The sequence below is a fragment of the Emydura macquarii genome, unplaced genomic scaffold (genome assembly GCF_026122565.2).
Source record: "Emydura macquarii macquarii isolate MOO-44397 ecotype Brisbane River unplaced genomic scaffold, CSIRO-AGI_Emac_v2 contig_3287, whole genome shotgun sequence".
Classification (NCBI taxonomy): Eukaryota; Metazoa; Chordata; order Testudines; family Chelidae; genus Emydura; species Emydura macquarii.
Window position 1 is genome coordinate 3,410,986 of NW_027133424.1, and position 22,524 is coordinate 3,433,509.

General features: G+C 51.8%; 1 protein-coding gene and 1 long non-coding RNA gene across 2 annotated transcripts in view; one reads left to right on the forward strand and one right to left on the reverse strand.

Moving 5' to 3' along the window:
* Positions 1 to 19,550, reverse strand: part of PAPPA2 (pappalysin 2) — a 165,108-nt gene extending 145,558 nt beyond the window's left edge. The window contains exons 1-2 of the mRNA XM_067532408.1: positions 18,424 to 19,550; positions 7,332 to 8,394 (exon numbers count right to left, since the gene is read on the reverse strand). Of these exons, the coding sequence (XP_067388509.1) occupies positions 7,332 to 8,394; positions 18,424 to 19,096 (1,736 nt within the window). The 5' untranslated portion in view covers positions 19,097 to 19,550. The remainder of the gene's footprint in view (positions 1 to 7,331; positions 8,395 to 18,423) is intronic.
* A 761-nt stretch (positions 19,551 to 20,311) lies between these two features.
* LOC137142987 (uncharacterized) lies at positions 20,312 to 22,138 on the forward strand. Its single transcript, XR_010917069.1, has 3 exons — positions 20,312 to 20,326; positions 20,431 to 20,617; positions 21,898 to 22,138. It is a non-coding gene; the product is annotated as an uncharacterized lncRNA (long non-coding RNA).
* Positions 22,139 to 22,524: the final 386 nt, after the last annotated feature.

The window sequence follows — 22,524 nt, forward strand, 5'->3', positions numbered from 1 at the left end:
CACTTTCTCCATACCACTCACTATTTTATACACCTCTTATCATATCCCTCGAGTCGTATGTTATCTAAGCTGAACAGTTCCAGACTTTTTAATCTCTGCTCCATATGGAAGCTGTTCCATATCGCTAATCATTTTTGTTACCCTTTGGGACTCCTGCCTAGTGGTTAGCACCTACAGTGGCAGTCACCCCAATGAGTATGGGTCTGCGGGGCAGCAAACCCGCCTAGTTCATATCATGCAGGGAGGGGAACCCAGGCCTTCCCACTCCGCTGGGTTCCAACCCAGGGCACTGGGAGGTTGGTTCAGCTGCTCACCCATCTTCGTCTGGTGTCAGCCTCAAATCAGCTTCCCTGGATCACTTCCTACCTCAGTCTGCACCCCATCCAGCCACTGCCTGTCCCTGGGGAACTTCGCCTTCTAGGCTTCCAGCCCCAGTCTCAGTCGCTGGGTGCTGTCACTCCACTGCTCCCCAGCTCAGTGTGGATTCAGCTCCAGTCCTTCCCTGGAGCTCCCAAGGCATGTCCTCTCCCTGGCTTGCCAGCCCCCGACTGAGCTGCCAGGCTGGCTTTTAAACCCTGACTCCAACACAGGCATGCTTGGTAAGGGCAGAGAGACAGAGCCTCCTGAGCCCAGAGCCGCTCCTTAGCCCCCTCCTATCCAGCGAGGGGTTTGTCCACCCCATCACATCCTTCTCTGTACTTTTCCAATTCTAATCTATCTTTCATGCAATGGAGCAACCAGAACTGCATACAGTATTCAAGGGTTTGGGCGTACCATGGATTGATATAGTGGCATTATGATATCTTCTGTCGCAGCGGTTCTCAACCTTTTTTTCCCCGAGTACCACTCGGGTCAGGTAAAGTCAGGTCAAGTACCACTGTACCTGACCCGAGTACCACTCGGGAAAAAAGGGGGGGGAGGGGGGACTTTCAGCGGCGGCGGGGTTGCATGGGGGAACAATGCCCTCCGCCGAAACCCTGCCGCCGTTTGCCCCTTTTCAGCGGCAGGGTTTCGCGGGGGTGGGTGGGACTTTCGGCGGCGGTGGGGTTTCGCGGCGGCGGCGGGGGGGACTTTTGGCGGCGGCAGGGTTTCGCGGCCGCGGCGGCGGGGGGACTTTCAGCGGCAGATTCGGCGGAGCGGTACGGCTCGCATACTACCCAGCCTTCTTCCAAGTACCATCGGTGGTACGCGTACCACTGGTTGAGAACCACTGTTCTGTCGTATTATCTATTCTTTTCCTAATGGTTCCTAACATCCTGTTAGCTTTCTTGACTGCAGCTGCACATTGAGTGGGTGTTTTCAGAGAACTATCCACAATGACCCAGGATCTGTTTCTTTAGTGGTAACACCTAATTTAGACCCCAGCCTTTTGTATGTATCGTTGGGATTATTTTTTCTAATATGCATTACTTTGTCCTTATCAACAGCCATTTTGTTGCCCATATTGAAGTCAACAGACAAGCACCAATTGAATGACACCGATTTATACCAGCAAAAAAACGAGGCCTCTTTTATTTAAGGTAGACCCTTTCTCCTCAAAGAATCAAAGCACTTCATTAACTATACATAAATAACAAGAATCAATTCCCTGCACACACACTAAAATGCAGATGCCTCTGGGCATAGAACGCTGTTGGACAGGTGCAATGAGGATTAATGGGTTAAATGCTTGGAAAGCACTTTGAAAATGTAAAGACCTAGAGATGCGGCACAATGAATATTATTGTCACCTGGATGATTGCAGTGGCAGGAGGAACTTCTCATGACAGGGAGCTCTAATTCCAGCTCTATTACTCAGACAGTAGCTGGGATGGGAGAATGGCCATTTGATGGACAGCTCTTCCATTTGCCCTTAAAATTTCCTCAGCCTATCCAAATAAGTGCAAGAAACACCCAAGGAGCCTAGGAAGGAAAACCAAAGGCCAGCAGTGTCTGCTCTCTCTTCCCCTCACTTGTCTCACACCCATCAGCCCGTTGCTGCTTGTCATCCCCCATTTCCACTTCCCTCTGCCTTCCTGTTTGGCTCAGCAGGGCCCTTTAAAACTCATGAGAGTTCCAGTCACCTTCCCAGTCTTCTTTCTTTACTCCTTCTCTAGTGGGTGTCAGCACATAGCTCATCAAACGCCAAACGTCAGCAATTCCAAACAGAAACAAAGACTTGTATCGATCCTGACGCTGGACAGTTTTCAGTTTCCTTGGCTTCCCTAGGCTTCCTGCCCCTCTGAGAATGCCCCCGCTTTATCTTCAGTTAGCCCCAGACTCTCCTGCCCAGGGGCAAGCCATCCTGTTACACTTCCCTCCTGGGGAGGTGAGTCACGTGTCCCTAGAAGTCCATGTTGCACCTTTTCCTACCAGGTCCTGCTACTTCACCTGCTTGCCATGGACACTAATGACTTCCATCGCTGTATTCCACCCACTCAGACAGATTCCTCCCTCCTGAGCCATGGAGACCTGCCTACATCCCTCCTCTGGAAGCTTCTCAATGAGCGCCCGATGCAGCGGGAAGTCTCCACACACACGCAGCCAGGCTGCCACAGAGAGAAAGGAGGAGATTCACTCAGACATGAAGAAAGCACTGAAGAAAATATTACGTGTTCTCCCAATTGCAACTCGAAAGGCACCTTTGGCAGAGCTCCGACAGCTGCAGAGAAATCATGCCTCCCATGTCTCTTCTGGGCTATGAGACTCCCTGGGCCCAGCTCCCAGCTGACTGAGAGAGCCTGGGGAGGACAGGCTGCTTTTGTTGCGTTTTTGCCTGTTGACTCAGGGAGATCTGTGTGAGTGCCTGTCTCCTCCCTTCACTCACCCAGCCTGGGGAGACATTTCCAGCAGCAAAGACTGTCTGAGTTCCAGACGTCACATCTATCTCCATCAACAGCAGCATCTTCCTGTCTCCTGGGAGGCACTGGGTTGAGCCCCTCCTCTCCCAGGGAATCCAGTGCTCTCTGTGCAAAGGCGTTAACCTGGAACAAGCAGGCTGGTCTCCTACCCCCGTGATCCCACTTAAAATCATAGAAGATGAGAGTTGGAAGGGACCTCAGGAGGTCATCTAGTCCAACCCCCACTCATAGCAGGACTAACCTCAGCTAAATCATCCCAGCCAGAGCTTTGTCAAGTCACAGCTTAAAAACCTCTAAAGATGGAGATTCCACCCCCTTCCTAGGTAACCCATTCCAATGCTTCCCCACCCTCCTAGTGAAAAACTTTTTCCTAATGTCCAACCTAGACCTCCCCCACTGCAACTTGAGACCATTGCTCCTTGTTCTTGTCTACTACCACAGAGAACAGACTAGCTCCATCCTCCCTGGAACCCCCTTTCAGGTAGTTAAAGGCTGATATCAAATCCCCCCTCATTCTTCTCTTCTGCAGACGAAACAAGCCTCGTTCCCTCAGCCTCTCCTCATAAGTCTTGTGCTCTAGCCCCCTCATCATTTTTGTTGCCCACCGCTGAACTCTCTTCAACTTGTCCACATCCTTTTCATAGTGGGGGGCCCAAAACTGGACAAAATACTCCAAATGCAGCCTCACCCATGCCGAATAGAGGGGAATAATCACTTCCCTCAATCTGCTGACAATGCTCCTACTAATGCAGCCCAATATGCTATTAGCCTTCTTGGCAACCAGGGCACTCTGCTGACTCATATCCAGCTTCTTGTCCACTGTAACCCCCAGGTCCTTTTCTGCAGAACTGCTGCCTAGCCCTTCAGTCCCCAGTCTGTAGCTGTGCATGGGATTCTTCTCTCCTAAGCGGATTTGTGTATTTGTGCCAGTGTCAGCACAGATACAGCTAAGGGATTCAAAAGTGATGTGGTAAGTTGGAACAAAGACACTTTCAAGGGCCCTGGATTTGCAGAGGGCAGATGCTCAGCACTTCCTGAAAAAAAAAATCACATCCTCTTTAAGGTGTCTCCGCTCAGGCCTCAAGAAGCCGTAAGCCCCCAAACCCATTGGGCACTTTTGCAAACGTTGGCCGCAGCGATGTATGGATGCAGGTTCTCCACTGTCTCACCTCAGGTGAAGTCAGTCACCCCTGTGCAAAGGCAGCCTGCTGCGGGGGCAATGGTGGCATTTGACACCCACAACAGCAGGGGCAGGGCAGTCAGAGCCAGGCCCACAACAGACCTGAACCGGGCAGGGTCTCTCTCTCTCTCTCCCTCCCACTCTCCTGGAGCGGATGTTGCATCATGGGTCCCAATCCATGCCCGTTTGAAGATGCGACTGACTCTCCACAAGCTTCCCTGTTCAGGCTGCGATCTGCCACAGGCCCACGGATGAGGTTCAAGTTTCAGCAAACCCTCTCAGTTCTGCGTAACACGGCGGAGCTCTGCTGTTTTTTCTTTTAACACTTTTTACACCTACCCTGATTGGGAGCTGAACCTCAGGCAAAACCACGCCTTCGAGAACTCTGCCTGCGTCAGCCTCTAATCTGACCCATTAGCTCTCTTGCCCCAGACACTGCCCATGGAGATCTTCACAGGGGGATGGATTCTGACACTCACTCACGCTGGGGAGTGCCTCACTATGGGAACAGTCCCCATAGAAGTGAACAGTCGCTACCGACCATTGGATAGAACTACTCCGCATGGGTCCAGCGATCAGCCCCACCCCCCACGTTTCCAACAGCAGAATAGGGTTTGCTCCCTCTTGACGGTCTTGGATTTAACAACCAGGCTCCCAGGAAGAGGTGGGGAGGGATTGCCATGAGCACAGAACTGCAGTGGGGTCAGGAGGCCTCTGCATGGACCACCCTGGCCTCGCCTGGGTATCCACATAGGCAGAGCTTGATGGGTTAATTTGGGGAGGCAGGTGCCTCCCACCCGGTCCCTGCTCCCAGCTGGTCCCGGCACAAAGCAGCCCCCTCCCGCCTGGTCTCGGCGTACAGCTGGGAGGCAGGCAGCTCCCGGCCAGTCCCCACTTCCAGCCAGGACCCTGGCAGCAGCGGCCCACCTCTGGCCTGGTCCACTCTCTCGGCTGGTCCCGGCACAAAGTTTGTGGGGGGAGGCAATGCCCCCTATGTCCCCTCCAAACTCCGCCCATGGGTACCCAGGATCTGTGCAGATCCCCGGGGACATGTAGGACTTGAGGGTGGGTCCCAGAGACTTTTCCAAAAGGGGGAGCAAACCCAATTCTGTTGATGAAAACATGGGGAATGAGTCTCTGTGGTGCCTTCCGGAGGCAAGGCGGGTGTGACGCTGGCAAACCACATACCAGCTCATCTCAAAGCCTGCATGTCTCCATCAAACACCAACAAATGCACAGCTGGGATCAGTCTGGCTCACCTCTGTGTTGGTGGCGTTAAAATGGGCATTAGAATGCTAAGAACATGTTTAATGTTTAGACTTGATTGAATGCTGGTGAGTTGCTACCTGCATTAAACTCCCTCATTACCTCTCTGTCCCATAACTGTAGGGTAATATTTGGATTGTGTGCCCTGTGTAAATCGCCAGGCAGAACTGAAACATTAAGTAGCGTGAAGTGCTGATTTCCAACAGAAGGTGTTACATCCTGCCCAACGGGAAAGGTTCATCGACACCAGATGGACTGCTGTGGAAGGTTAAAGAGGACAAAAGACATTGGTTGTTCCCCTTCCCCCTATGAAGACAAGTCATCATGTAAGTGGATTCCCCCCTTCAGCTGAATTTGCAGCTCGGAGCACATGACAGGAGGGGGATAAAAACGCCAACAGAAGAAACTGAGGATCTCTATGCTGCTTGGACTCTGGGGGGCAAGGTTTACTAGGCATAAGCAAGAGATCCCCAGTGCTTAGCCCAGTTAGCCTAACAGTCATACAGAGCTTGCTTATTGTAGAAGCTCCTATTATTTTTTGAAATTTAAGACTAACTCATTTGTGTATGTATATTTACCTACTTTAATCCAGTAAATAACTTTTGCTTCCTTTTCCTAGTTAATAAATCTGTACATAGTTTACTATAGGATTGGCTACAAATGTTCTCTTCGGTGTAAGATCTAAGGTGCAAGCGACCTAGGGTAAGTGACTGGTCATTTGGGATTGACAGCAACCTGAATATTGCTGTGATTCTTGGTGTCAGGGCCCATCTATGACAAAGGTAAGCTTACCTCAGTGGCAGGACAGATGGGCGTACCTGTGTCACAGTGCATGAGGGGTTTATATTTGATGATTGGTTGGTGAACTAAGTATAGAACTCAGAGCCATGTGCCCTGCTTCCTAACAGTTTGTCCTGAGGTTGATACCCACGCTCTTGAGTCACTCCAGGCAGCTTTACAGTGGTGCTGGGTGCACAGGGTTGAGCCAAGAGGTCTGGCACCTTGTCTGTTGTATAGGTGGGAACTCTGCCCTGATCTGCTGTAGAGGCCCCCTGAGGTTCACAGGAGATGGACTCTCTCTTCCCTACAGCATGGGACAGGGCATTCCAGGGGTGTGTCGCCAGCTGTTTCCAGATTATGGAATCCATTCATGCGATTCCCATCTTATTTGCAGAGTTCTGAAATCCTGAAGAGTTGCAGCTCCTTCTTTTTACGCACCCTCCCCCCCATCTTTTATTTTTGTTTTTTAAAAACTAAGGATATTCCTCCCCCAACACTTACACTGGCAGAGCTCAGCTTATTGAAAGTGAGGGGTTTGTTTTTTTTTTAACAACATCGAAAGGGTATCGATGGAGATGTGCTTGCAGCATCCACCCCAGCTCTCTGTACCACCCCAGTTGCTCACACAGACAGAAACGGACAGATTCACTGGTATACTCTGGCTTCTTTGTGCCACACTGACGTGGCAAAGCAGCCGGGAACTTGACTTAACTGCTGCAATGCCAACTAGCTGGAGGGCACCGCTGAATCTGGCTCCAAGATGTTCAAACCAGGTGAGGTCTATACCCCTGATGCTAAATTCATTTCATCGCTGGTCGCCAGGTCTCAGATCCTAGTTCTGTAAAAAGTGAAATGAATTTCCTAGTCCCTAGTGGATGTTTGTCCACTTGCCACCGATAAAACACCACTGTGAATTTTGCTAATGGCAGACACTAATTTTGCTAATGGCAGGACCAGAACAGAAGGGATACTACAGATGAGGGCTTAAGGTGTGCTGAGAGAGAGGTGTGTGGAAGAAGCGGGGGTGTCATGTCAGCACTGCAACGGTGGAGTGACGGGACAGGACTCGGGTGTGCCAGAAGACATGGAAGTGAGACTGGAATAGCAGGGGGTACTAGTACTAGGTGCACTGGCAGAGCCGTCTGTATGGGAAGCCTAGAACTGGACAAGCAGGGGGATTGCTGGACTGCACACAGGGGCACTGGCAGAGCTGTGTGGGAGCTGCCCCAGCCATGGGCCCCCCCTACGCCCATCCCCTTGCCTACCGTTGGGGTGAGTCTGGGTCGAAGCAGGTCTTCCTGATGTCAGCCACCTCGGGGTCGCAGCAGTCTCCGTCATCGAAGTCATCCAGCATGTTGTTGCACTCCATGTGGCAGATGCCATCCCGTCTCTTCCAGGAGTAGCAGCGGCCCTGCCGACGGCAGTCACCCCCATCGTAGCCGGTCAGTGGGTGCTCGCACTCAGGATCACAGTGGTCATTGCCGATCTTGCTGGGCTCGCAGTTGACCAGGACGGTACGGTGGCGCAGGGAGGAGTTGTGCACCTCGTGCAGGCCCAGCTGCCAGGTGATGTTGTAGCGGCTGAAGGCCTCACTCAGAGCCTGGTGCTGGCGTGCCACCTGCTCCCGGCTGACGGTGGGGTGAAGTCCCTGGTCATCAAGGATGTTGACCACCCGATACCGCACCACCTTCTCGCTGCGCAGCGGCCAGTGCCCATTGTAGTGGGAGATCAGCTCCACATTGTCACAGGCCATTTGCCCACAGGCAGGGGGTGCCAGCGGAGACAGGAGCTCAGGCTCCGGTGCATGGAGGGACTCAAGCAGCGGGTAACCCCCATCTTTGAACGCCACCCATTGCTCCTCCAGGCGGGCAAAGTTGGCACTGAGCACCACGGCAGCCTCCCCGCCCTCGCTCTTCTGTAAGAAGCCGCGCTGCAGCCTGTCCTGGGGCAGAGCTGTACTCCAGAGTGCCAGCAACACCAGGTGCCCGCGGAAATTGTGCCCATCCTCTGAACTGTCCCCTCCCAGAATCAAGCTGCGGCAGGAGGCCATGAAGGGACTGTGGAGGGCACCGGCCTGCCAGTCGCTGTTGCCCACCCGCACCCCGTCCAGGTAGAGCGTCATCCATTGCCCGTCGTAAGTGGCGGCCAAGTGAGTCCAGGTGTTGAGCTGATAGCGGCGGTAGCCAGAAACCACAGTGGCTCTCTTCATCTGGTCTGTCCTGAGCGAGAAGAAGAAGCGGGCATCCTTCTTGCCTTGGCGCTGCAGCAAGCGGATGCCCAGCGCCCAGCCCTTGTCACTGGCCACATGGGAGCAGTTGTCAAACACACCTGCAGGGGACAGAAGGACAAAGCAGAAAAGGTACTCGTCAAACGTAACACCTGGAAAGTGAGGGCCATGGGAGTTTGCGGAGGGAGAGCCACCCGGGGAAGAGACAGGAGTGCTGGAACTGCTGCTGCTTTGCCCCACGGCTTTGGAGACACAGGGAGGAGGAGCTTGTGGAAGTTAGCACCCTGGAGAGCACCTGTGGAGGAGAGGCCATGTGGGTTAGAGAGATAGCACTGCCCCCGCCGTGAGCCATGCTCCCCACTGCTTGCAGAGGCTGCTGGGAAGAGAGTGGGCTATGTGGGTAGAATCTACTCTTAAACCCTCATTCCACTGCTGGATGCTCTGGTGCCCTGTCCTGAGGCGTCAGACATTCCACAGCATCCCCTTGGGTCCCCTTGCCATTCCTGCCCAGCTGCGAGGTACAGCCCACGTCTTGGCACGGGTGGGTGCGCTCATGGCTACCGCAGGTCTTTGCTCCAGGCCTATGTTTGCTCTCCCCACCCTGCCCAGCCACCCGTACACAGTCCAGGCCCTCGGAGAGCACTTCCATGGGCCGCGCGCTACACTTCCTCAACCCAAGGCCCTGGATGAGTCCCGACAGGGCAACAGCCCACATCTGGAGCCACCTCTGGTGATGTCACAGAGCTGCTGCCGGGCATCTCACACCACCAGGGTCACCCCTCTTGCTGGTGGAGCGCTGTGGGTTGGAATCTCACACTGCTTGCACCGCTGGGCCTGGTGGGTACTTCCCTGAAGACACTGCCTAGCTGGCACAGTAAAGCACTGGCCTAAGGAAACATCACATTTCCCTGAAATTCATAGCTGCCACTGGCGAGATATGCTCCAGGAAGCCGTGCTAGAGGGTGGGTGTGAGAACCCGCCAGGTGTGGAACCCTCTGGCACTCACCAGGCTCATGCAGCAGACAGCACTGGTGCCTCGCCAGGGGCGGAGGAGGTATTCAACCAGTGGCACAGTCATGAGACCAGCACGAGAAGCAGTAACTCGAAACACTTCATCTGTTTTTCTGTTGGGGAACGGGGCAGGGGGAGCCTTGGCCAGGTTGAAAACACAAGTGTAAATTAACCTGATCTGAGTCAAGAGAACAGGCCTCTGGGTGCTCTGCCTGGGCCACTGTTATCTCCAGAGGCAACTGGCAGGTGCAGGGACAGCGAGGGGGAGAGGAGAGACCTGTGGGAGAGCAGGACGGCAAGTGAGAGAAGGGAAAAAGGGAATGGACGGGTGGGAAGAGAGGGAAGGAGAAAGTGTGAGAGGAGAGAGAGCGAGTCTGAAGCGATGAGGTGTTTTTGAACTGCTCTCTGTAGAGTGCTCCCCTGAGACGGGATTAGATGCTAAGCTTTTTTCTACAGGCCAAAGCTTTTAAGAATTAAAATACGGCAACCCAAAGCAAAACAGACTCCTCCAGAAATTGTTTTCCTAACAGCTTCCAGGCAGCTTTACAGCTTTCCTTTATGTTCTAGTTTTCTTTTCACTCATGTGCTCAGCACGAACGGGTAAGGGTCGGAGAGGGAGAGGGAAATGGAGGACTTGTTCTCCCTCCACGGACCTGATGCAGCACAGACAGGTGTGATGCAACCTACCTGTGTGCCACAGCAATGCAATTCGGCCTAGCTAGAGGATAGCTGGCTGGGCAAGGCACATGAATCTCTAAGTCTCCCACATTTTTCCCAGGTATAATTCAATTTCAGTGGCAGTGAGTTGGGCCTCTTTGCACCTGCCCTTACATGGATTTAGGAGAAAATTTTCAAAAGTGCCTAAGTGACTGGGGAGCCTAAATCCTATTGGCTGTCACTGAGAATTAGGCTCCTAAGTATGTATGTCGCTTCTAGAAATGGGACTTGGGCTCCTAAGTCACTCAAGCCCAGGTCTTTAGAGGTATGAAGTCACTTAGTGGAATTTTCAAAAGCTTCTAGGCTTCTAACACCCACTGAAAGCAATAGATTAGATACTTGTGAAAATCCAGTTAGGAGCCTAAATATCTGCCCTTAGACACTTTGAAAATGTTACCCTTTGTCTTTCAGACCCAGCTTCAGTTAAACTGGTGCAACTTTCTCCTACAGACAGTCCCTTCAATCAGTGTTTCAAGAGATTTAGCTAAAGCGGTGCCAAGCCCTGTGTGGACACGTTCAGTTCAGCATAAAGCAGGCTAATGTCAGTTTGGCTTAATCTGATTCCTCGTCTGTCAAATTTAGGGTTTTATGCCATCACTGGAGTTTGAGAGCATTACTTGACTTCAGCTAAACTGGAATTAGCCTGGTTTACATTGAACACTTCTGCACCACTTTAATTAAATCGATTTAAAAAAATCACACCTTAAAATTAAGCCAGTGCTACATGCTCATGTAGACAAGTTTGGCCTAGATTTTCCAAAGAGGCTAGTGCCTCAAAGGGCATCAGCATTTGGATGGCCAGCTTGAGACACCTTTGAAGAGGGCAGATGCTCAGCGCCCAGGCCCCTTTTCAAGTGTCTCTAATTGGGCACATGAAATTGGATGAACCCAGAATCAGGACTCCCTTTTTAAAATCTTGGCCCTAACCAAAGCCCTACAACTCATAGCAGCCCAATGGAATTCCTACTGTCTTGAAAATCCAGCAAACGGGACAGCAACTGAGTCCTCCGACTCCTGTCTGGGTATCCTGCCTTGAAGTGAGACCCCAAGATAAATTATTCAATAACACTACCTCCCCCCTGCCTCTCAGAGCCCTTTCCCCTCCCAGACACATCATTTCCAGATGTTATGGTTCCCCAAGCGGAGAGCGCCAGACACTGCTCGGTGTAACTGCAGTACATTATATACATGCCTCTCACATGTGCATCCCTTGCTCTTGCTTAGAAATCCAAAGATGTCCTATGCTCAAATACTACTCCTGAGGTTGCCCTCTTACCACCCCTCAGGCACTTTCACAGCCTCTTCTTCTCATTCTCCTGCCTCAACGTGCCTTCTTCTGTTCCTGTACTAAAGAGTGGCTCCCTGTTTGCTAAAGTCTTGTCTACACACAGACGTTGCCCTGGATTAACTGAAATCAGTTTAGGAACAGATCAAGACCTGTTCTACACTAGGTCAGTATAACTAACCTGAGCAACACAGTTAAACCGACCTAACCCCCGGTATAGACAGTGCTAGGTTGACAGCTTCTCCTGTCAACCTAGCTATGGCCTCTCAGGGAAATGGATTGCCTACACCAACGGGAGATAGCATCTTCACTGAAGTGTTACAGCGGTGCCACCATAGTGGTTTATGTGTAAACAAGCCCTTAGTTAAACTGGTGTAAGCCTCTGTGTTGGCATGCTCATATTGCCTTAAATCTGGCTTATATCAGCTTCTGTTTCACCTGTAATTTACATTTAATTACCTGTAATTTACAGCTGCAGGCCAAATCAATAGAATCCAGATTTAAACTGAGGGTCCACATGCTAGGGTGCATTGGCTCAACTAAATTGGTTCGTAGACCCGGCCTGAGACTTACAACCAAAATTGGACAAGCTTCTCTACACACAGACCAATACGTTTCAATTGCTTTCTCTGCCATTCCAGCCCTGTCTTTCTGCCTATTGCATATACGATCTGACCATCACCCTGGTCCCTAGGCATTGTGTACACAAAGGAAGGAGCAACAGTCATTTGGAAAGTTCAGACTTTCTATCCCTCCACTGCCATCACTGGTTTCCTCTTGCTTATTTGTTCCTGGGGGAAGTTGTAGCTGGGCACTCCATGGTCTTCACTATTTCAGGGATGCCTGTGCAAAGAGATGTGGAGGAGAAGGAGTAGCCACTCATCCTGACCCTTTGAAATATGTCCAGGGACAACAAGCAGAACCAGGTTAACATGATTCCACTCATTCCTGCCAGATCTCATAAACAAGCCAGCCTTGTGGTCAGCTATGCCAAAGGCTTCTAATGCATCTCATCTATGATATCAGCACGGCTGTTTCTTGCGTGTACAGGTCATTCGCTGCTACGCTAAGAACAGGCACGACGCCATTGCACTTCAAACCTGACCTATAATACCCCTTGATAATCCAGTCCAGCCGCTCTGCCCTTCAACCTGACCTTCCAGGATTTCAGCAAAGGCCAGGCCAAGTTAAAGAGGAATTCTGACCCAAGTTTTGGAGGCGATGTCATGGAGAGTTACAGCAAAGAAAGCAATCCACAGCATGAGCATGTTGTGATGTTTTCAAGAACTGATACAATAAGAGAGGGGAGAGAAGGGGAAGAGAGAACAGAAGCTGTTATCCACATAACTGATGACCAAGGCAAATGCTAGACACGTGCCCCAGAGGAGACCGGAACTAGGAAAAGGTGAGTGTATTGGGCCATCCCACAATGGAAGGAACAAGGTGAACTGGTAATGCCCCGGGCTATGAAAATAGAGTCCATGGAGAAGTAAGAGTCTAGCCAAGAGGGCAGAGTGCTGGGAACTCTGCAAAAGAGGGAGAGACTAATCGATCTCAGGAGCAGCAAGGGGAAGAAAGTGGGATCCATGCTCCGATATGAGGAACAGGGTATCTTCAACTGCCTAGAGAAAGGTATTCTCGGTAGGAGGAAAGCCTGAATGCCAGACACAGTGAGGCAAGGCAGCAGTGATGGGTAGAGAGGAGCACCGGCTAATGAAAAGATGGCTGTAGATGGGTTGTAGTTAGGGAGCCAAGAGGACTGGGTAAAGCAGGAGAAGCTGGCAGAGGTGCTGGGTTTCAGGAGGATCAGGGAAGGATGAGGCACCAGAACTCAGATGCAATGGTGGAATCTTTTCTAGCTGCAAAAGTTAGAATGTAGCAAACATATGAGCCGAAGGAGGGAGGTGGGGAAAAGTGTTTGTGGAGAAGGTGAAGAGTCAATAGGCAGGCACCAGCATCCTGAGTGACACCTGGTGAAAGAAACCAAATCAGAACAGCAAGAGAGAGAGAGGGCTGGCCCTTCCACACATCTTTGCTGGCAGCGAGCACTGATTTGGGCCATACCCTCTCAGGGGTCCAGCAGGTGCTCTCCCTCCCAGCCACGAGCAGGGGGTGTCAACATGGAACAACAATGTAGGGGAACAGGGTAGCTTTAGCAGGGAGCACAAAGGTGGAAAGGAGTGGGCAGAGGAGGGATTAGAAGATGAAAAGAGGTAGAGGAGAAGTTTGAATTGGGGCCACAGAAGGGGCTTGAATTGTGTCATGAAAGCAGAATGAGGGGAAGGGAAGGTGTGAAGGAGAACGTGGATAGAAGCCAAAGAAATGGAGAGCCTGAGTGAGAGAGAGAGAAAGAAAGAAAGGGAAAATCAAGTAATAATACAAATAATAATCATTTCATCCTTGGATCTCAGCATGCTTTACAAGGGGGCTGGGCCTTATTATCCCTGTTCTACAGATGGGGAAATTGAGGCATGGAAAGGGTAAATGACTTTCCTTAAGCCACAAAGTGGTGCCCTATCCCCTTCACCATGACGCCTCCTTCAGGAAAAGGGGAGGAGTTGACAAAATGCAGAGGTCAAGGGAAACCAATCCCCTGGGACAGAGAAGGCCATGAAGGGGCACAGGCTGCTACTCCCTAACACAGACTGCTGGCAATGAAGCAATAAGACAGCTCCGGTGGGCCACGCTTGTGCGATGCCTGCGAGAATCACAGGGAAGCCAAAGCCCATGAGTCACTGACAAAGGAATAATCCCTGGTGCAACTGAGCCAGCTGGAGATGCCAGCAGGACGGAGCTACAGGGAAAGGCCATCCAGGCCCCAGATGACTAAACCCAGGTGTGACCTGTCCATGCCCACAGCAGCCACCTGAAAATGCCAAGGTCAGGGCAGGCTGTAAAAGGAGAGCAGATTCTCCCAGCACTAGTGGGTGGCACTGAAGCCAGACTTCCCAATCAGCCACAAACTGCACTTCTGAATCCCCACAGAAGCCAGTAAAGCCAGTACACAAATGCACACAGCCCCCTTTACTGCATTTCAGCTCCAGGCTCCCAAATCAAATATGTCCCTAAACTTCCACTACACACATAACACATTCATATAAACGTCAGCATCTTACTTAACACCTTATAACCATTCTAACAGCACCTGACATGGCATACCTCCCATGAATTATTATGATTTTGACATATTGATGTTAATCAATATGACAAATGCTCCCCCCACCCCCCCATCTCCCCAGCATGACACCAGGTGACCTCGGTTAGCAGGTAACAGAGACAATTGGACGTATTCTGTCCTCTGACCTTCATCCACTACCCCAGTGCCACTTGTAACATCTTTAGGTAGGGAAAACCCCTGACAACACCGGAGACACCCCAGGATCCTATGACAGTTCCTTCCTCGGCCTCCTGCACTGATGCGGGTGGGGAAGAAACACTGCAGAGACCAAGAACTGGTGTAAGCTCAACAGGCACTAAACCACTTGCAGCTGGCAGTGCCACTTGTGCCCTGGAAATTGCTCCTCCCCCCCACTTAGCCAGGGATCCCAGCTGTGAATAAAGGGAGCCAGTCAGACACAGAGTCCGGGTGGAAAGGGAGAGTAGCATTTGGCTGGCTCAAGCACTGGAACCCTGGAGCTAATTACTAAAGCGGGGGGGGGGGCAGTGATCATGGACAGCTCACTCCTCTCTGTGTAACAACAGGCCTAGCCCATTGAAAATCTGGCAGCCCAAACCCCGCACCGGCCAGCCACATAGCCGGTTCCACGCAGCTGCCCCGCTGATGTATCTGCAACCGCTGGCTTCAATGCGCACAGATCCACACAGCCTGGGGAAAGCATGGAGCCCCTTAGAGGGGCAGCATAATTAACCCCAAGGTTCTGTTTCCTTTTGCAATGCTTTTCTCTTTTCTCCCCACAGAGCCTGAGGCTGCTACCACAGCAAAGCTGCAGCCATCACTTCAAAGACACAAGGAGCTCCTGCTACTATGGCAAGCACTTGCCAAACTAGTGGGGAAAAAAAGACATGCCAGCTGAGGTGACGTGGAGCTTGCGTTGGTGGAGGGTATCCTCTGCAGCAAAGGTTCGGCTAAGGAAGAGAGCTAGGGCAGAAGAGGGAGACAACCTATAAACATGCACAGTAGGTTGCAGGGAGTGGATGAATGCTAGCAATATCGAACAGGAAGAGAAGAAGCAAAAAAGTCTTCTACACACCCATAAATGAATCTCCTCAACTGTAAACACTTTCAAGGCAGTTCCCGCCTTTGGTGCATACCACACCAGAGACCAGTCCTGGCTGGCTTATACAGGCTATGCCAGACATAAATCTTGACCGGCCTATCTCATACCACACCCAACCGACAGCCCCACCCTGGCCTGGGACACGCAGGTCTGTAAGCCTCTTCTCACCACCCTGCCAAGCAGAGCCAGCTCTCACGTTTTCATTCCAAGCTCTGATCTCCTAAGTCGCATCAGCTTTGGGCTCTGGCCAAGCCCATCAGCATCTCATAGCTGTTTCGTGGCCTATAAGAAAGGATTTGCTGGCCTAGTTCTCACTGGACAAGTGTCTGTATTATATGCTATCAACACATCCAATGCCTTGTTGGCAGCCTTATCAGAGAGGCTCAGAATACACTAGGCCATGGCAACTGAATTCCCCTAACTTGCTAGAAGGATTCTCTCCAGAGGAGGATAGAGGCAGGATGCAGGGGCAACATGAAGGAAACTTGCCTAGTGGCTGTTGTTTGTGCTGTATCTGCTCTGTTGAAAAATAGAGGCCTTCACATCTCCAGGGCAGCTGGGCCGGCACATTTCACCAGCACTAAATTCACTAATCTTAATGGCCGGTGGAAAAAGGACTCCTTAAAAGTTTATCAGAAATGCTCCCAGTGCTGCAAAGTCCTTCTCCTTTCCTTCCTCCCTCCCTCTGCCCCCAAACACTTCTCTCTAGCCAACCAGCAAGGCAAGGCCCCAAGGGAAGGTACAGCCCTACACAGGTGCCCCTGGGAAGCTCACACTGTCCTTAGGATTTCCCTGCTGTCACAGACAGACTGTCTGGCTACCTCTGTCTGCAGCAATAGTGCCACCCTGTGGCCAGCAGGCATGTATTCCCTGCAGCCAGATCTCCCATGGGGTTCACTGGACAAATACCAGGAGGAACTTTGCTGTTATGTTCTGTTGAAGGGAACTAAAGCTGGCCAAAAGAGGCTAGGAATGTGGGAAGGGCAGAAGTGGCTAACTCAAGTGGGAGGAATGGGGAAATCCCGCCCCCAGCCTGCAGAACAGCAGAGGGATGCAGTGAGAGTTTTAAAGAAGCCCTCTGAGTGCAAGATATGCCCCCAAAGAAGCCTTTCGGTTGTCCTTGTTTTGCTTAGCCCAGAACCAGCTGATGAAAGGAAACATATAAACTAGATAGTTTGGATCAGGGCCAGATTTCAGTCTGGACTTCCCCAAAGCTGAGTGGTGTTCGGGGCTATGGGGAGTTGTTTCAGACACATCTCTAACGAAAGCCTACGGTATTTCACTCAGGGGATCTCTTAGTGAAGGCACAATGACTGGGTTAGATTACTCCACAGTGTCACAGTCAAGCTATCACCTGCCACAGCTCAGACAAAACACAGCAGCATAAAGAGATGGAAATTAGGTGAGGTTCATTTCCTGCCTATACAAATTATTCTTCAGAGGTTCCTAAATGGCAGTGATTTTTCAATAATGATGATAGTTATAAGATCAGATGAGTATGTGAGAGAGCTCAGCTTGGTTGGAACTTAATAGGGACGAGTGGACCAGTTTGGATACAACAGGAATTGATCCCAACCTTCGCACAAAACTGCCGAGAATTTCAAAACACAAAAAGTTTGATTAACTTTCCCAACCCCTGTCCCTCCTCTTCTGAGCCCCCATCCAAATCTAGAATTTCCAAAACACCAGGAGGAAGGAAGGAAGAAGTCACCAAGTATCCAGGGAGACCTTGAAATTTCTCAACCAGAGCTGCAGAACCATGAGGTTTGCACAGTTCCTGCAAGGTTTAGAGATGCATCCAAACTTTTCAACACTTATCGGAACTGAATCTGAACTCCAAAGCTTTGGGGGTTGACCTATCATTTAAGATTAGGGACGGACCTCACATACCTGAGGGGCATGTCAGGTCCACATGTTCCCGATGACTTCTTGATGGGAAAGATGAATAACCTTGTTTCCTGTTTCAAGGTAGTGCAGCATCCAGCTAGTATCTGCCAGGTGTTTATCTCATAAGGACATACCTCCACTGATCAGTCCCAGATGCTGTTTTCTATTCAGTGCTGATGCCAGCGGCAAGTTAAGCAATTCTCAGATATGTATTTCCCCGAGGGTCTCCAACAGGAAAGCTCCCAGACCACACAGAGTTACCTTCTGGAGCTAAATCTCTGAGCCTGACAAAGCCTGGGCCCCATCCCCACCCTCTCTAGTCATTTACACCAGTGCAAAATGGGCATAAAGTGCTACCCAACCAGAATAATCTAGATGATCTAGACCCGCTTTGCACAAGTGGCAGGGCAGTGGGATGCCAATCTGAACCAAGTCTAAACTCTGCACCTTTAGTATCAGGCGATATGAGCTTTCAGGGGGCAGCAGGAAAGTCTGGTATGGATTGTATTTTATTACCAGCATGGCTTGGCTCGCACATGTGGATGCCTCTTCACCTGCTACATCTTAAACTGCCCAGCACCTGACTATGGCTGGAGAATGAAAGGTTCCCCAGGGGCAGCCCCGTGATGCCTAGTTTGAAGAGATGGATTCATTAACCATTCTACTCTCTACCCAACCCTACACCTGGCCCTAAACTGAGTCTCATCATCCTTCTCCCTAAGACGCTGGGGTTGCAGATCCTACGGAGCCTGGTTCTAACCCATCCTGGCATTACACATCTCCGCCCTGACCTGGCGCTACGCCTCCCAGGCAGCACCCCGGCCGGAAAAAATCTCTCCCCTGTGAACCGGCACCCATTTGTGTACGGGAGCTTGGGCTGAGAAGGCAGCTCTGCCCCGTGGGCTCTGCCGGGTTTGACCCCCATTGGCCACACGCTGGCACACCCCCGCCGCTGGGCGGCCTGCTCTACACCCCCGCACGGCGTTAGTTACCTGCTACGATGGCCGGGTTGCTTTGTCCGCCTTCGGGCTTCACCCAGACCTCGATGGTGAACTGGCCTCTGGGGATCTCGGGCAAGACCTCAGGACGCACCAGCAGCTGCTCCCGGCTGCCGGAGAAGTAGAGGGCGGAGAGCCCCCCGGGAGGGGGGGAGCTCGGCCCTCCCCAGCCCGAGCCGCTGCGCTTCCGAGGCAGCTGGCGGGGCCTGGCCCTGGGGCTTGCGCGCTGGTGCGAGGCGTCCGGCTCCTCCCGTTCCCACGTGTTCTCCATGCTGCTGAGCTCTGCGCTCCGGGCGTGGCGGTAGCGAAGCTGCTCCTGCGCCTGGCCTTCCTCTGGGCGCTGCGCGGCAGCAGCTTTGCCCTTGGCCCCGACGCCGTTGGGAGCCTCCAGGGCGTCTGCGCTGCGCTCCCCCTCTCCTCGGGGCTGTGCGCCCAGGCTTGGCGCGCCTCTGCCCGGATAGAGCGCGAGTGGGGAGTGCGAAGGGATGGCCCGGGCCGTACGGAGCTTGGTTCCTAGCCAGCATCGTTCCCCCTCCAGCGAGCCCTGGTCCCGCCTCAGTGCCAAGGCCCGGGGGTGCCCCCAGGATAGGTCAGAGTCATCAGCAGTGCTGAGCACCCAGCTGGCGAGCAGCACGGGGGTGGCCAGCAGCACCGTTAGGCACAGCATGCTCCTTCGCACCCTGGCCCTTGTACCAACTGGGGAGGGGGCCTCTGCAGGGAGAGACAGGCGAGAGCTTTTGAACCAGTGCAGCCCGCTTCAGCCAGCAGGGTCAGGGAATCGCCTTTCCCGCTGGAATCCCAGCGAAAAGTCTCTGCCTTGCCCACTGATCTCCGGGATTCCCTGCGGTGTGCGCGAGCTTTCTGGCTTTCTCTAGCTCTCGCCTTTTCTCTGGCTCCCTTGCATTGCCTGCTCAGCTCACCCCGAGCTCAGATATGGTTTGTTCGACAGCTGCCGCTAGCAAACGAGCGCGTGGTCATGTTCCCGCGTGGCTCTCTGGTGTGCGCATCTCTTCTCAGGCGAGCCAGGGTCCGTTCACAAACTTTCCTTCAGCATTTTTCGGGGCAGAGCCTGCCTCTTTTCATTTCGCTTGGCCAAGCGCTAGTCCGGCTGCCTTGCTGCTCCCCTGGGGCTTTTGTTTTAGAATCACCCTCAGGATGACTGAGATGCGCACACAAACAAAATCTCCAAAAACCGCACCGAGGAGTTGGAGCACGCAGGGCAAGCTAGTACTTAACTTCCACCATCGGGGCTTGTCCTCTATTTGCAGCTTATTGGGTTGTTTTTGTGAGAGGGCGGCTTGGTTGGGCTCTGCTCCGTTCCTCAGCTGTCTGTCTTGTAGATGCCTCAAACTCCTTTCAGATGATGTCCAGTCACTTTGCGGCTCTGAGATCCCTGTGAGATCTTCGCCCTTCTTGGAGTCTTGTAGATTCCTAGAAGGAAAAGAGAGGAGGATAGTGCATGTGATGCACTTATCTAGAAAGCCTGGCTCTCTTTCCCCTCCCTGTGTGTTTGCTTTATTTTAAAATGATGATGATGAGGAGGAGGAGGAGGATGTCCGATCTAATAAATTCTGCGCATCACTCCACCTCCTCCTTCTGGAAACCATCACCTCCTCACGTGGGCACTGGGAGATGCTGCACCTCTTGGTTTCACTCTTTTTTCAGCAGACCCAGCCGAGACAATCAATAACAATCCATCAGTAATCTCTCCTCTCAATCCTGCCCGCCCCCAGTCTAGAGTCAGCTGGCCAAGCTCTTGCTAAGCGACAGTAAATTAACTCGAGCTTTGTTTGGACACACTTGCAGCACATTCAGACCATCTTGCATGTCAGTTCCATTTAAGCAAGGCATTTTTGCTACTGGTTTTCTTTCAGGCTTGCTCTTGAGAACCAAAGTGGTTTGTATTCTGCCGGGGCTGGGCACAGGAGCCGTTTATAATGGGTAATGGGGGAGAGGGAAATAATCATAATTATTAATTATGATGAATAATATATCCCTAAGAGCTCAGCCCGCCTCGTTATTCTGTGGGAAGCGTCGTTCCGAGGTTGCATGAATCTCTCTCTTACTGGAAGTTCCCTGAGAAGCTGCTAAGGCGTCAGTTACAGATTGCAGGGGACAGCAAATGAAATGAACAAGGCTCAGACCACGAACAAGAGAAGGAGGTCTCGCCCAGGACAGAGGGAACCAGGTACAGAGTATTTATCCCCGTCTTGCTATGTTGCTATACCAGACCTCGGCGATTTCTCACTCTCTATCCCGGCTTTGGCTACAGGTCGCAAACCTACATCACTTCACTTTGCTGGGCAATGTAAACCTCCTGGAAACGAGCCCTCCCGCCCACAGTCGGCCCACCCCGAAATAAAACACCTTGCTCCATTGAATGGGTGTCTCCAGAAGAGGCTTAAAATGTGCTTCCCAGAGCTCAGGAGACACCCTTCTGCCCTCCGCAGGCGAGCTGTGCTGAGGATAGTCTTCTGGGTCCTCTTGCCTGTTGGTCTTCGATTGCTCACATCTCTTGTTCCACTGCCTGTGCTCTCTGGTCCCTCTGGACTGCACACTCTCCCCCTCCCCCCTCCCCTTTTACTGACACTTAGGGGTGGAAACTGCCGCTGTTGGGAAAGGGAGCACGGTGAGAAGAGGAAGTGGTATATACAACACACGAGAACGGGGCTCTGGAGAAAGCGGATGGGTGGGAGAAGGGTAGAGACAACAAGCAAGAGCACCAGGTGCAAGGAAGAATAAACGGCTCCACCTCCTTCCCAGAAGGAAGGTTTCATTGCACGCGAAAGAATAACAGTCCGACTCGCCCCCTACCCGCGTTTGAAACTGGAAGTGAGCTTGCTTCACCTACACTGTCCTTGCCTTTTATTAGTGACCACAGTCTGGATTATTACAGCCAGTCATCCATTCACACGGTTTCAAGCAGCTGCACAGATTTCCAGCCTCTCTTGGTGTGTGTGTCTCTCTCTCATTCCTTAGCTCACCACTCTCCCGGTTTTGGCAGTCCAACGTTTGGGTTTTTTTTGTTTGTTTGTTTGTTTTGTTTTTAAAGTTGAATCGTATCGGTGTTTTCCTCCTGTTGTAACTTTGCTGTGACCTCATCTGCCTGCCCACCTCTCTTTCCCTCTGCTCCTCCTTTCCACCCCACCCCTCACCTCGGGGAAGGGGAGGAAGAGGGAAGAGAAAATCCCTCATCAAGGAAAGAGTGCTCTTGCAGTTCCCATGTGTGAAATTCACAAAGCCGAGAGAGCAGGGTGTCCCATCTGCTCTAGTTCCCTCTCCCCCGAACCAGCACCAGGCATCTCCCGAGGCTTTAAAAAAAAAAAAAAAAAAAAACCACCACTGATCCTCACTGTTTGACATGTGCGGAAAAGTGGGCTGGATTCGAGTCATGGGGGAAGGGGGAGGACTGGGACGCCAGCGCCACAGCAAAATAAATCCATACTAATCAATTATTTAATCCCACAGCACGCCATTCCCACGTAGGGGGAAAAATCGCATCCAAAGAGAGAGAGACGAGCGAGAAGCGCATGGAACCCACCCGCAGTGCCCGAGGAAAAGACACGGAAAGTGCCAAAGGAAACGCATTTAAAGTTTATAAAATAAATAAATAAAATAAAACACCAAACATCAGGAGTCGCTTGTTTATGAAAAGCAAGTGCGCGATTCTCAAGGTTGGTACGAGCTGTTTTGAAATCTCAACGAGAAGGGATCCCCTCACCCCCTTCACTCCAAAGTACTATCTGCGGAGATCAGACTTTTGCTGGGTTGCCAACGAAAGCTGGGAGGCCCCTTCCAGGGTACCGGCCATCAAACCAGCAAAGTTGGAGGGAACGGATTTAAGGACATACAGCAGGAGCTGGCTGCATTTTTTTAAAAAGGTAGGAGAGGGTGAAGCGGGGGGAAGGAATATCACGGTCGAGGGATGAAAGCAGAACGGCAGCACGTCTTCTCTGAAGTGTCTCCTCCTGCAGGTAAAGGTGTAGGGGGGAGAATTAGACCTTACAGATAAACAGGAGCAAGGGAGGGCACACACAGGCAGAGGGCAAACAAGGACAGCGGAATATTGAGACAGAAAATTAAGAGGCCAGATCA